We start from the raw sequence: 13402 nt of genomic DNA on the forward strand, positions 1-13402 counted from the left end.
AAATTTTTTCCCACCTGGGCAAAAAACGATATCGACACTTTGTTACGAAAACTGAAAAAGACGTTATGTCTATCACTCGTCTTCCTAAAGATGTCATATATTTTGCGTGTCTTCCTAAAGATGTCATATATTTTGCGTGTCTTCCTAAAGATGATATGTCTTTAGTGAGTCTTTCCAAAAACGTTAGGTGATCCACATGACTTCCTATTTACATTATAACATTCATCCTATCTTAACAAAAAATTTCCTTTATATTTCATATGAATCAGTTTATTTTAAATCATTAATCTGATAAAATTTCCTCAAAATTTCCACTAAACAGGTAAAGATTTCATGATACTCCTAATATCTTATGACTTGTATAAAATAATTAATTAGTTAATTTTATGTCACATGATAATAATAACATTAAAATGTGTCTATAATTATGGATTTTAATTTAATATGTATCATCGTTAGAAAGTGAAAGAAGGATCGATGTGGTAATAAGCGAATTGTCTCTCTTTCTAACTTTAATTGACGTATTTATAATAACCTTTAACGTGTGTGATAGTTACATGATCATTATAAATATTTGTAGGGTGATATGTTATATAAATCTAATACTTAAATTCTGAATATCGGACAAATGCATCACATGAGTCTACCAAAAATTATACTTACTCAATCACTCTAATGGAACGAAACATCATTTAAAGATCTTAACTGGTGAAGAGTTGATAATTTTCACGAATCTGTTTTGATAATTATTTTTTTCCAAGATATCTCCAAATAGATAACAAAAGTCAATAAAAACAATCATTATTCCACATTTTGTAACACTTTTAAAATCTATTTTAATGTTTTTTTTTTCAACCGACTGACTTGAACATGCCGAATGACGCAACACCTTCGTAATTGTTTACGTAAATTATTTTCTTTTTTTATTCAGTAAATTCAACTTATGGAAAATATTAAGTTGAAAAAGAAAACAAAAACGTGATCAATTCAACGCCACCCCGTCTAACGACACCTTTAATCAGTCAGGTAGATGTGGTGCGAGCAGAATCCAAAGTCATCTTCCATTCCGTGCGAGATCTTATAATAAATAAAAAGAGGAAGGATAGCTTCGCTGTACTGCGCCGTTTTATCTGCTGTTGTCAGCTATATATATAATTTACTTACACAATATAATTTTTTTTTTTACTTTTACATAGATTTAAGACCGTTAAATAAGTGAAAATAGATGTTTGTAATTGACTCATTGTTTTTCCTAGTAAATATCTACATATTTTCTACTTTTAATCTCAGTCATATATTTTCATTGACCAATGATCCTAAGTCTGTATAAAATTAAAATAGTTTTACATTGTATAAGAACATCTTATCCCCTCTCTCTTATAGGGATGAACCTAGAAGAACGAGTGGGGCAGTCACCATCTAAAAATCTAAAAATATTATATATTTTAGATTTTTTTATGTATTTTATATTAAAAATATGTTTTTATCCCTAACTTAAAATTATGCGTCCATCTCTCTCTCTATATATAAGTTTAAGGAATACTTTCATTTCTATAGTAAACTTGATTTATTATTTTTGATTCAATAGTATTTTTCATCAATTTAGTTCAGGTTGCTCAATGACATCAATTTTTGATTCAATAGTATTTTTCATCAATTTAGTTCAGGCTGCTCAATGACATCAATGTTTAATATACTTATTATTGTTTAGGGTATAGGATGATACGATTAAAAAATTTTTAGGGTTAAATTAATACGAAAATACCATAAGAGCGATAATGATAAATTAAATCTATTACAATGACAAAAATAATCCTTGAACCTATGTATAATAACAACAAAGGTGAATTATATATAGTCACCGAATTTTTACGACAATTGTATCTTAATCACCGAACTTTTAAATTTTATAACATAATTGTCAAACTTTTAATTTGGTTTTAGTTTGATTATAATTATTAATTTGGTTTTAGTTTGATTATCGATAGGAATTTTTAACTCACTTTTAGTATGATCATAAAACCTAAATTCCAACTTACCCAAATATTCTAAATTTTTAATTTGTTTTCAATCATCCTGTTGTATTCGATGATGTTCGAACCTATGATCTATAGAAACAATAATTCATTTAACCACTAAGATAAATTTGTTCCTGCATGATTTTAACTTAACATGAAAATGAGTTTAAAAGATAATATATTATTTTATTAAGAAAAAAGAAAATTAATGTGCCATCTCGGCTTCCTCTAACGATAAGCGGTGATAATAATCACAATGAAAGTGAATCAAAGGTTGAACGATTGTATCACAAGTTTTAAAAAAAATCGATGAGAAAAATGCAAAAGCATAAAAATTTTGACGTCTATTTGTGTAATTTAGTTCATAAATAAAATAATATAAAAGAAAACATGTAAAACAACATTTTACATATAATACCATTTTTAAAAAAAAATAATTAGGATATTTCATTTATCAAAAGTCGTATTAAAAAAACGTCTTGTCAGTTACAGATCGAATAAATACAGTCGTGACCATCGTAAATAAAATATAACAATGATCACTCAATAAACAAAAACATTAACAAGTGAAGTAACAACGTACATAAACTGATCACACCAATGACTCCCATCTACCACATATATGCGATAACCAATAAATCGTCCGAACAAAGGAACCGAACATAAAAAACGCAACCAATCATGAATTTATGTAAAATAGTAGTTCAAGAAAAAAATTAATTTAAAAATTTGCACCGGTAGTCATAGTACTCTTATCAAAAATGGGCTAAGAGAAACATTATTATTAAATTAAAATTAACAATAAAAAACTAATAAAATAAAGAACGAACGGAAAAAATAAGAACAAGGACGCCACCCCCACTTGGCCACTTCTACAAATAAGACTTTAAAAAACCATGGATTCATTTTCTTTTTTGAGTTTCATCATTATATACAAGTTAGCATCTTTAATATTTATACTATCTCTGAACAAATTACCAACTTGTTTGCTCTTTTTTCTTGTGAAATTTTGTGCTGTTATTATTCCAGCGAAGATGCTCTGTACAGTACACACCAAATAAACCCTTCTTCTCTCTCAACTTGCAGTAGCAGACAACATTTCGTCTGCTTTACAGCCCACAAATACAAAAACCCCAAAAAGGAAATCGACAGTTCCAATTCAAAAAACCGAAATCCAAGCAAAAACAATCACTCCAGGAAGAAAAAGAAGAACCCTTTTTCTTTTCCTGTTTATCACTTATCTATTCTGCTTGTTCTTCTTTGTCTCTTGCTTCAATCAAACCAGTAAAAAGAGTATATTTTTCTTCCTTTGTTTGTTGCACATATACGTATACATATACAAACTTATATATTGGGGGAGAAAGTGTTGTTGGCGCAGGTTCACTTTCTGTCGGCATTTGTCTGTATCCAACGATGGGTATTATTAGTTGTTCAATTTTGTTTATTCATATTTATTTAAGCTGAGGGAAGTTTATGGTTTTTCTTTTTTCACTGGAACTTGAATCCCCAAAGCTGTTTTTGGTGTTTTTTTTCCATTTGTTTTTGTTTTAATGATTTGGACATTCCATCTTGTTTATTAAAAAAAAAGGAGGAAAATGACAACTATTCCACCAGCTTCAACTATTTTGCTTCCTTGATTCCTCACCATTTTTGCGTGCTCACTCCACCCTTTTATTTTCCTTGATTTCACCTATTCACCCTTTATCTTTTTCTGGGTATCTCTCTTGATTTCTTCCCCCAAATCTCATGCAAGTTTGTTGTTGTTCCTTGTTACTTTTCGGTGTGGGAATGTGGGTGATTCTCTACTCCTAAAGAGATCAACTTGATTTCTCATTGCCAAATGAATGGGAATACAGGTTTGAAGTTTCACACTTTTTCCTTTCTTCTTTTTCATTTGCCATCAATGTCTCATTCTATTTTTGTCTCTGATTTGACTCAACATGGTCTTTTTTATGTCCACTTGAATTTTTCCTTTTTCTCTTTTTTGACTTGGATAAGGCATAATACTTTGGATGCTCAAATTAAATGTTCTTTTGATTTCTGTGATCTGCTTCATTGTTCTGTACAATGGGTACCGAGTAGTAGTACTGAGTGGGAAACGTTCTGAACTGAGTTGCTTCTGATTTTTTAGCTTTTAACCTATGCAAAGCATCTTTCATTTATAAGATTGCCAATTTGTCACCCGCCTGCTAGCTGCCAACTTGCTAGCTTTATCCATATAGCTAGATTCTATTTAAATGGATGGTATTCACGCCATTTCAGTTTATGCACTTTTTTTTGTTTGTTTGAATTTTGAATGCATACGTTGATTCCGGATAAAGATTTATCCGGTCGTCTTATCGGCAATATTTCAGGTTCAATGTACAATAATTTCAACCATAGCTGAAGTAGTTCCGATACCAGATGTCAAGGAATCTTGCAGCAATATTAGGAGGTGCTGCAGGAGCCGTGGCATTGGTGGTGATTGTTGGCTTGCTTGTATGGTTCTGCCTATTTCACAAACGGGGTGTTTCGAGAACATCCGAGACAGGTTCTTCGGAACCATCTGTTCAAGGTAACATTTATGTCATGCTTGTTTCTGAAGTCCATTAAAGGCCATAAGCACCTTGTAACAATTGGCTTATTCATGTTTTTTTTTATGACTTATTCTAGGACTAGGAAGACATATTGGGGTTCAGTTGTCACTACGGGAAGCTAGACGTTTTGATTTGCAGGAGTTGTCTTCGGCGACCAAAAGTTTTAGCGATAGAAACCTGATTGGGGAAGGAAAATTTGGCGAGGTATATAAAGGTTTGCTTCAAGATGGGGTGCTGGTTGCAATCAAAAAGCGAGTTGGAGAACCTAGTGAGGAATTTATTGATGAGGTAAAAGATACTTGTCTGACGTTTATTGAGCTGATTATGGCAATTGAGTCTATTTCTCCGTTTTAAGATTCCTGTTTAATTCCACCTGTGGATTGAATTTAGGTTGAGATTTTTCACCAGCTTTGAAAAGTTCTAAAGGTTAACTCGCTAATTTGAGTCCCTACTTCACATGATATTAATTCGGGGTCTCCAGTATCTGTCAAAATATAGCAAAAAATATCATACAACCCATACTCGGGTCTCAAGCTGGTAGATTTTTGTCCCTGTAATTAGTGGTCAACATGTTAACCTTTTCTTGTTAAGCTCAATTTGAGGCATGCATCTTGAGTTGGCTTGCCTTGTTCTTTCTCCAACCTTTCAAATGATTTGTTTAAAATGTAAAATCTGTATTTGCCTCCGTGCTGCTTTAGTACAAACTCTTGTACAGTTTGTCCTTTGATCTAATGGTACTCAACTTTACTCCTAGGCCTGCTATCTTTCATCTATTCAGCATCGGAATCTTGTCACTCTCTTGGGCTACTGCCAGGAAAATAATCAACAATTTCTTGTTTATGAATATATACCCAATGGAAGCGTTTCCATTCACTTGTACGGTAACTCTCTATCCAGTCCCCCCAAAAAAAAATTGCGTATATTTGTGTATGTCATGTTGGGAGAGATCGGTTAGGCACATGGTTCGAGATTTAATCGAGAAAGTGAAATAGCGTTTGGTTCTTTATTGAAGTTTTTTCCCGGTTTATTTCTGCAGGAGTCGGTCAAGTGTCAGCTCAGAAGATAGAATTCAAGCATAGACTTTCAATTGCTCTAGGTGCAGCTAAAGGTGATCCTCTGCAAAGTCAGTGAGCATTTGTGGCTTTCCTGGTATCAGTTTTTCTTTCTTTAGATAAACTATCCAACTAGCAATAGGGGTCCCTCAAAAATCTTTTGTGAGCTTCGGTAATGCTTCGGAATTCAGAAGTCCATCTAATGTGATTGTAATTTTAGAAAATTTTCTGCCTGACTTATGTTGCCTCGACCGTTTATTTGTCCCTTCTGCAGGATTGGCGCATCTCCACTCTCTAAGTCCTCGATTGGTACATAAAGATTTCAAAACAGCAAACGTTCTCGTAGATGAGAATTTTATAGCCAAGGTTGCAGATGCCGGATTACGGAATTTTCTGGGAAGAATGGATGTTGCTGGACCTTCTTCTCAAGTGACGGCAGATGAGATATTTCTTGCTCCCGAGTACTCCTCTCTTCACTTTCGTGACTGTTCTGTTGTTGTATCATTCATAAGTCTTACCTGCATGCATTGACTAATGCAGGGTAAGGGAGTTCAGACGATTTTCTGAAAAAAGTGATGCATATAGCTTCGGGGTATTCCTTTTGGAGCTAGTAAGCGGACGAGAAGCATCAGAACCGTCATCTTCAAACTCCAAGGAGAACCTTGTTGAGTTGGTATGACATCGGCTCCATTTGTTCAGTTATTTATTCGTTTTCGAAATATTTGCTTCGTAGTGAGTTTTTTTTTAGTAAGATCGCAATTGACGAGATGACAGCTATCGGTATCTTGCTATATAAGAGAAGAAAACCCGTAAGCTTGCATTTCTTTGTGGGAGATGATTTTGTATGCGTTTCACTTCCACGGCTTCATCTGCGCCTCAAACGTAACCGTGCTCTCCAAACATCGTATTTACTAACGACATGATTTAGTATATAGATGGTTGCCATATATAAAGATCGTGGTTATTGTAATATCGTTACCGAAAGATGCGAGTTTGCTATTTCTCCATGAAGAAGTATTCGAGCCCTATGTCGTGTAGTTTTCTCGAGAGACCGAAACCGATTGATGCATGTTATTTTTCTTTCTGGAAGGTGCAAAATAGCCAGGATTACAGCAACATTTCCAGCATCATCGATCAGCGGTTGGGGAGTCGCTTCACAGCTGAAGCTATGGAAGAATTCATAAAACTAACAGTCCGGTGTTTGGAACCATCGAGCGAGAGGAGACCGGCCATGAGCCATGTTGTAACGGAACTCGACCGGATACTCGATAAAGAGATGAGCTTGACGACTGTGATGGGGGAAGAAAGCCCGACCGTGACCCTTGGAAGCCAGCTTTTTAGAGCGACGAAATGAAGGAAAATATGCGGTGTGTGATATTGGTGAAGCACAAAATTTACTTTGAGATTCAGCTGTTTGTTAAGTGTATAAAAAACAGCTGTAATAATTTTTTTTTCTTTCTTTTCATTACTGATGCTGCTAATAGCAAATTGGTTGGTGTGATTTTTACTCTTATTATACTCTACACTATTGTGATTATTACAAATATATTTCTTTATTTTTAAAGTTAAAACAAATGTGTACGAATAAATTTATCCCGGTGATTAAAAAAATAATTATTTTTTCTGGAAGTTATGAGTTTGAGCATCAACGACTGTAGCAGGATGATTGAGCGTTCATTGTTCAATGATTGAAAGTATTTAAAACATATATTACTTTATAGTTTATTATACATGAATAATTTTAATTTTTGAAATTTATAAATTTTATTTTATTTTTATATTAATTCAATATATTTTAAAAATGTGACTAATTATATTTGAAAGTTTTATTACTTTTGTTATTTTTTTCTGATACTGTAAAATCGAATAAATCTTTGGATTAAAACAATAATTAGAATTATTAGTGTTATATTGCTATTATACTATAAATACAGGGACGAAATCAAAATTTTAATTCAAGGGAGACAAAGTATAATTGATAATAGAAAATAGAGGGGAATAAAAATAAATCTAAATTTAAAGGTCTAAGTAGGTAATTATCTCTATATTTTTTAATGGTAAAAAAATTAGGTTGAGGAAGTGGCCCGCAAGGACCTACATAGTTCCGTCAATCTATAAATATAACATAAAAGTATATAACATTATGAGAGAAAAATAAAGATTAAATTGATCAAATATTGAAGTTATAAGATTAAAACTGTTGCTATATCGGGTCATATTATTATTTTATCTTATATTTAAGGACCGGTAATTTATTTGTAATAATATTTTAAATAAATGGTTCTATTATAGTTTTTAGAAAGGAAATGACACGTTTGTAACTAAATTAATAATTGAGTGACTTACGTTGTATTTTACCCTGAATTCTATTACACAAATGGCTAAACCCACCGTCAATATTATGAAAGCAAAACCCTGGTGGCTTTCATCTGAAATCTGTTGTAACCGGAAAGTGGAAACTGTTGCGGTTGGGTTTTGGCTGATTGCATTGGGCTATCAAATTCTCAATTACTTTTAGCAAAAGAGAAGAGGAAATATGAGATTCAAGAAGCAGAAGCGTCACCGAAAGACGGTGAGATTCTTCAGCGTGTGCTTCGGGTTCAGGCAGCCATTCAAGGTTCTTTGCGATGGAACTTTCGTGCATCATCTTCTTCAAAATGACTTAACACCCGCCGAAAAGGCTCTTTCCGCCCCCGTCAAGCTTTTCACCACCAGGTTCAACGCTCCTCCTCTTTGTTGTGTAAGTTTCTAGAAGTAACTTGCCTTTGTATGAAAATCTAATCCTTTCTTGTCCTGTGGGGTATCTGTGTTCTGGCCGAGCTTAAAAAACTCGGTGCTGCCCAGTCTGCATCATATCAAGCAGCTCGTAAACTCGCAGTCGCACGGTAACCCCTTCTCTTTTGAGCCTGTTTGGGGCTAATTTACTCGAAGTTTCTGTTATTTTGAAAATATTTATGTAGAGTTGATTGTATGCGAATTTTCTTAGTTTAGCCTTCTTTCCGATGGATGTAATTTGTTTGAGATGTAATTGAAAATCATATTCATATGTGATCATGAGAAGAAGGTCAGTGCTGATGCTTGCATTGAGGATGTCATTGGAGAAAATAATCTTGAGCACTTTTTCGTTGCTACCCAGGATGCTGATCTTCGAAAGAAACTTCAGAAGGTAACTTTTGTTTTTCACTTCTAAATTTTTAGTTTTACTAATTTACTATTCTGATTTTATGTTAGTTGGACTCATGTGAGTGTTAGTTACGAATATGATGCAGTGTATGTCTAATTTTCTTGGTTTTTTACATGTATTTGAAGGGAGCTTGGGGTGTCATATCACCACATTCATATTCGGATATATGCTGGACATGATATTTCATGAAAAATAAAGAATCGGAGCAATAGTTGCTATTGCTTTTTTCTTTCTTTCTTTTTTTTTTGAGTACAAAGTTCCTTCAAGGACATAACAATTTTTGCTTTCAACTTGAACATTTATGCTTTTATTCGATCTCCATTACGGAGTTTGTAGTTTGTACTATAATTTTCCTGTGAATATGCATTCTCATTTTGTGTCTTTTTCTCTCTTTAGGTGCCTAATGTTCCTTTAATATTTGGTCTACGGAATGCACTTTTCCTTGAGCAACCATCAACGTTTCAGCGTGATTTTGTCAAATCTTCTGAAGAAAAGCCCCTTCATTTGACTGAGAAGGAATTTAAGGCACTAGAGAAGAGGACTTCTATTGCTTCAGCAAATGTGGATGAAGAGGATTTGGTTGATGAAGAAGGCTTGGGTCGTCACAATCCAGGGTTGCTGCCACATAATACCAGGAATTATTCTGGAAAGGAAAGATGCAAAGGATAGAGTTCGATTTAAAAGGAAGAGAGCGAATGTACTTTCCAATATCCATCTTCCAACTTGTACCATTTTGGTCACAATTGTACTTTGCAGATCTAACCTAATCATTGCAGGAGATCATATGGCTTGTGCATTTTCTATATGAGAGTGCAAGTTGATTAAATTGCTTTTGGAAATGTTGCCAATGGTTCATGAATAGAGCATGTTAGTTGGAAACACGCAAATGTAAATAAACCAGCATTATGCAAAGTTGACATCTACTTCCATAACCGATGTCATCCTAGTTTCATTTTTCCCTTGTTACTCACATCCACACACATGCCATTAGTTTGAAAAGCTAAAATCATTTGATAATTAGAATCATTCAAGGGATTTTGATTGCTTGGAGATTGTTTTATCACGTCTTGAAGCTGAAGCAGAGTTCATCCCTTCTAATTGAATTCTTGTATTTAACATTAACTGGGTTAGAGTCTAAGATGTATAATTTCTGTGATATCATTCCCTTTTAACCGCTAAAGGTGCCATCATAATGCTTGTGGGATTGACATTTTTTCCTCTTGACATTATAGGGTCCAAATCCACTTTCAGTTAAGAAGAAAAAAAAGTTGTGAAAACCCAAATCGTGAATCTGGGAAGGCATTTTCTGTTTTAGTGTAGAGAGCATTTCCTGTTTTTCGAATGCATTTACCAAGTCTTTGGAATTAAAGGTAATTTTCATACAATATTTGATATTCAAGTTTCTTTGCAGGAAGTTAAAGGTGATGATAGCAATGCCGATAACAAGAGGAAAAGGAAGAGATCGCGCAAAGGTAAAACACTTGCTGGGACAGATGGAGCAATGTGGCAAGAAAAAAACTTGGTTGTAATTACGATGGTAACCCAACTGCAATGCAACTTATTTTATTCAATTGAAGAAGTGCTCTATGGTTTTTATGATTTTTTCATTACAGGAAGAAAATTGTTATGGTTATGATACTTTGGGGAGGATTTAGACTATTGAGTTGAGGGGATCTATTCACGTGTAATGTCTTATCTTTGTTTATCACTAATATTTTCTTCCATTTTCTACTTCACATCGCCTTTTGTTATGATTTTAGAGAGGAGTCATAAATCCGGTGTCGCCTATGCATTAGAATTGGTCTTGGGATATAAGTACTCACATAAACTTCAACAGGTGAGGTGTTTTTGTGGATCAAAACCGAAAGGTTCACTGGGCTAAAACAGACAATTCCTTGTATGTTGTTATGGATTGTGGCATATGGTATTAGAATCGATTTCGGGGCACTGGCGATGTTCTAGATGGACTCTTTTTGGAGTGATGAGGATGTTACTCTCCTAGAGAACCATGAATTCACCCGGTATATAAGTATATTCATATAATAATGCATTTTTTCTGATAAATCATGAAACCAGGTGTACCACAACCATATGAATCAATGGTTGTGTTGGTGGATCACATGTTTAAGAGCAGAGTACAAGTGTGTTTGGAAGGACAACCTTTAGAACTTAGCTAGATGGATGTAATAGTGAATATGTCACCCTTATTTTGTTCTCTATTATGGGCATCCTATTTATGTACATACATTGTGATAGTCCTATTAAATAGTAGACCCTTGAGGGTTCATCAATGCAAAGATTCTCAATGTTGTAAAAATCAGACGGGTGGTTGAAACTGGGATATCCGCTGATCCATCCTGAGTGGTACAGCCGTGATGAGATTTGGGTTTGGTTTGATTAACACAATGCATCGTTATTTGTCAGCAAGGATAGAGATGGAGGTTTTTAGATTTGAAACTTAAAAAATGGTGTGGATTTCAAGTATTCAAAAGTGGCATGCTCCCTGATGAGTAATATAATAATAATGCATGTGATTTGTTAACCGACAAGTCTGTGTATTTTGTAAGCATTCAATCAAAGCTTGTGACAACCGACAAACATTCAGCTCGATTCTTGGCCCCCCTTTGAGGATTCCAAGGGCATCCTCGGGCTCCACCAGAGATTGTTCCTCACAATTGCTATAATAATATTATTATTATCTCATTAGAGAAATAGTCACTTCTTCGACCACCAACTATTATAGAAGGATTATTGAGTATTTATTATTAAAAAATTAAAAAATATTTAAAATAAATATTATTTTATATTCACCTTAATATAATAAAAAGAACTAAGATCGGATGGTCTATCCCCAAGTCTAATGAATGCATCTCTGTATCTGATATGGATGCACCCATCCCTCCGCGTTGCAAGTAAAATTGCTTTGATTTTGTTGGGAAAAAAACTCTTATTTTTTCAACATTCTTATATATCCTATGATAATACTTTCAATGTTAGTGTTTGAATAAATTCAATTATGATTAAATATTATAAGATGTAAGAATTTATTAAATATTTAAATTTTAAAAATAAGAAAGTGAGAAATCTTATTTATCAAATATATTAAATTAATAATCATCTAAAATGTTATTTTATCAAAATATTTAGAGGGTCACGTCCCCTCCTTTCCTATAATTATATCTCTTTTTATATAAAATATAAATAATATTATTTAAATTCGAATCACGGTAGGAAAACATATAAATCCTTAGGGGGCGTTTGGTTAGCGGAAAAGATCATCACTAAGGGGAATGATATTTTCCGGAATTGTATTCCTATGTTTAGTTCACGGAAAATATCATTATCATGTAATAACTTATTACCTATAGTAGCATTTTTGGGTTAAAATGGTGGGAATGTCATTACCTCCAAATTCTTAGGTAATGAACAATTCCCACCACTTTGAATGTAAATATCCCTAAAATAATAATTTTTTTCATATGAATTATTCTCAATTTTTATTTTTCGTGTTCTACTCAAAATTATAAACTTAATAATAATAATATACAAATAGTTTAATTTAATAAAATATTAATAAATTTGAGTAGTTAAAATTGTTTTATATCTCATGAGGAGGAGGATGCCTTGACTAGAGAGGTGACTGATATAAAAATTAAAGAAGTTTTTTTTTGTCAAAGGAATGACAAAGCCCCTGGCCCTGACGGGTATAATCTAATAATCTTTAAAGCTGCTTAGGGCGTGATAAGTAAAGATATTCTTGCTACTGTAAGATATTTTTTCCTCATCTGTTATGTTGCATGTGTTTAATGCTACGACTCTGATCCTTGTCCCTAGGTCCCCAAATGCTAGCATGATGAATGACTTTAGGACTATTGCTTGTTGCTCTGTTGTGTATAAGGTTCTAAGATTCTTGTTGGCAGGCTTAAGATGATTTTCCCAAGATTGATATCCTTGAATCAAATTGCTTTTGTTCAAGGTAGGGATATCATTGATAACACTCTTTTAGCCCAGGAGTTGGTTAAAGGGTATGAGAGGAAGTCCTTGTCCAAAAGATGTGCAATGAAAATTGATTTGAGGCAGGCCTTTGATTATGTTATATGGGAGTTTATTATTTGTATTCTTGATGCTCTAGGTCTCACTGTTCGGTTTAAGGAGTGGATGTGTGCTTTCTTCACTGGTGCTCTGTTCTCGGTCTCCCTTAATGGCAGTTTGGTGAGGGTTATTTAAGGGAGCTAGAGGTGTGAAGCAAGGGGATCCCCTCTCCCATTTTCTCTTTGTTCTTGTTATGAATGCCCTCTCTAGGATGTTGGACTTGGCTGCGAGTAAGGGTCTTTTTTAGTTCCATCATCATCAACAACAACAACAATAAAACCCTATTCCCATATACAATAGGGTAAGGAGGATGTAGGGTAGTAGGCTGTCCCCAACGCCAGGTTAAGAGAAGCTTCCGTGTAAGACCTCCGGCAGTCAGGAAATTAAAAATAAAGATAAAATGCAATGCATGTATAAATAAATAAATAAATACATCGTTGAACAGTCAAAGAAAGCACATATGGGGTGAATTGGCTTTTC

General features: G+C 33.7%; 1 protein-coding gene and 1 pseudogene across 3 annotated transcripts; both read left to right on the forward strand.

Moving 5' to 3' along the window:
• The first annotated feature begins 3251 nt into the window (after positions 1-3251).
• Positions 3252-7100, forward strand: LOC120181714 (probable receptor-like protein kinase At1g30570). 3 transcript variants are annotated; one of them, XM_039186798.1, is made up of 8 exons: positions 3252-3874; positions 4422-4572; positions 4671-4882; positions 5349-5475; positions 5631-5702; positions 5921-6107; positions 6187-6319; positions 6737-7100. In XM_039186798.1, exons 1-8 carry the CDS (start codon positions 3863-3865, stop codon positions 6998-7000), a joined length of 1158 nt encoding a protein of 385 aa, XP_039042729.1. In that variant the 5' UTR covers positions 3252-3862; the 3' UTR covers positions 7001-7100. The 3 variants fall into 3 exon arrangements, with proteins under 3 accessions (XP_039042729.1, XP_039042730.1, XP_039042731.1); XM_039186799.1 differs by having other exon boundaries at positions 3457-3874; positions 4677-4882; XM_039186800.1 differs by having other exon boundaries at positions 3466-3874; positions 4373-4572.
• Positions 7101-8023: 923 nt separating this feature from the next.
• On the forward strand, positions 8024-13156 carry LOC120181748 (annotated as a pseudogene).
• The last annotated feature ends 246 nt before the right edge of the window (positions 13157-13402 follow it).

The sequence above is a fragment of the Hibiscus syriacus genome, unplaced genomic scaffold (assembly GCF_006381635.1).
Source record: "Hibiscus syriacus cultivar Baekdansim isolate YM2019G1 unplaced genomic scaffold, ASM638163v2 tig00112530_pilon, whole genome shotgun sequence".
Classification (NCBI taxonomy): domain Eukaryota; kingdom Viridiplantae; phylum Streptophyta; class Magnoliopsida; order Malvales; family Malvaceae; genus Hibiscus; species Hibiscus syriacus.

Bases quoted from the DNA above. Each gene is read 5' to 3' on its own strand.
- LOC120181714 (XM_039186798.1), top strand. The intron at 5,476-5,630 runs GTAACTCTCTAT...TTATTTCTGCAG, and splicing joins CGTTTCCATTCACTTGTACG to GAGTCGGTCAAGTGTCAGCT. The intron at 6,108-6,186 runs GTACTCCTCTCT...TGACTAATGCAG, and splicing joins GAGATATTTCTTGCTCCCGA to GGTAAGGGAGTTCAGACGAT.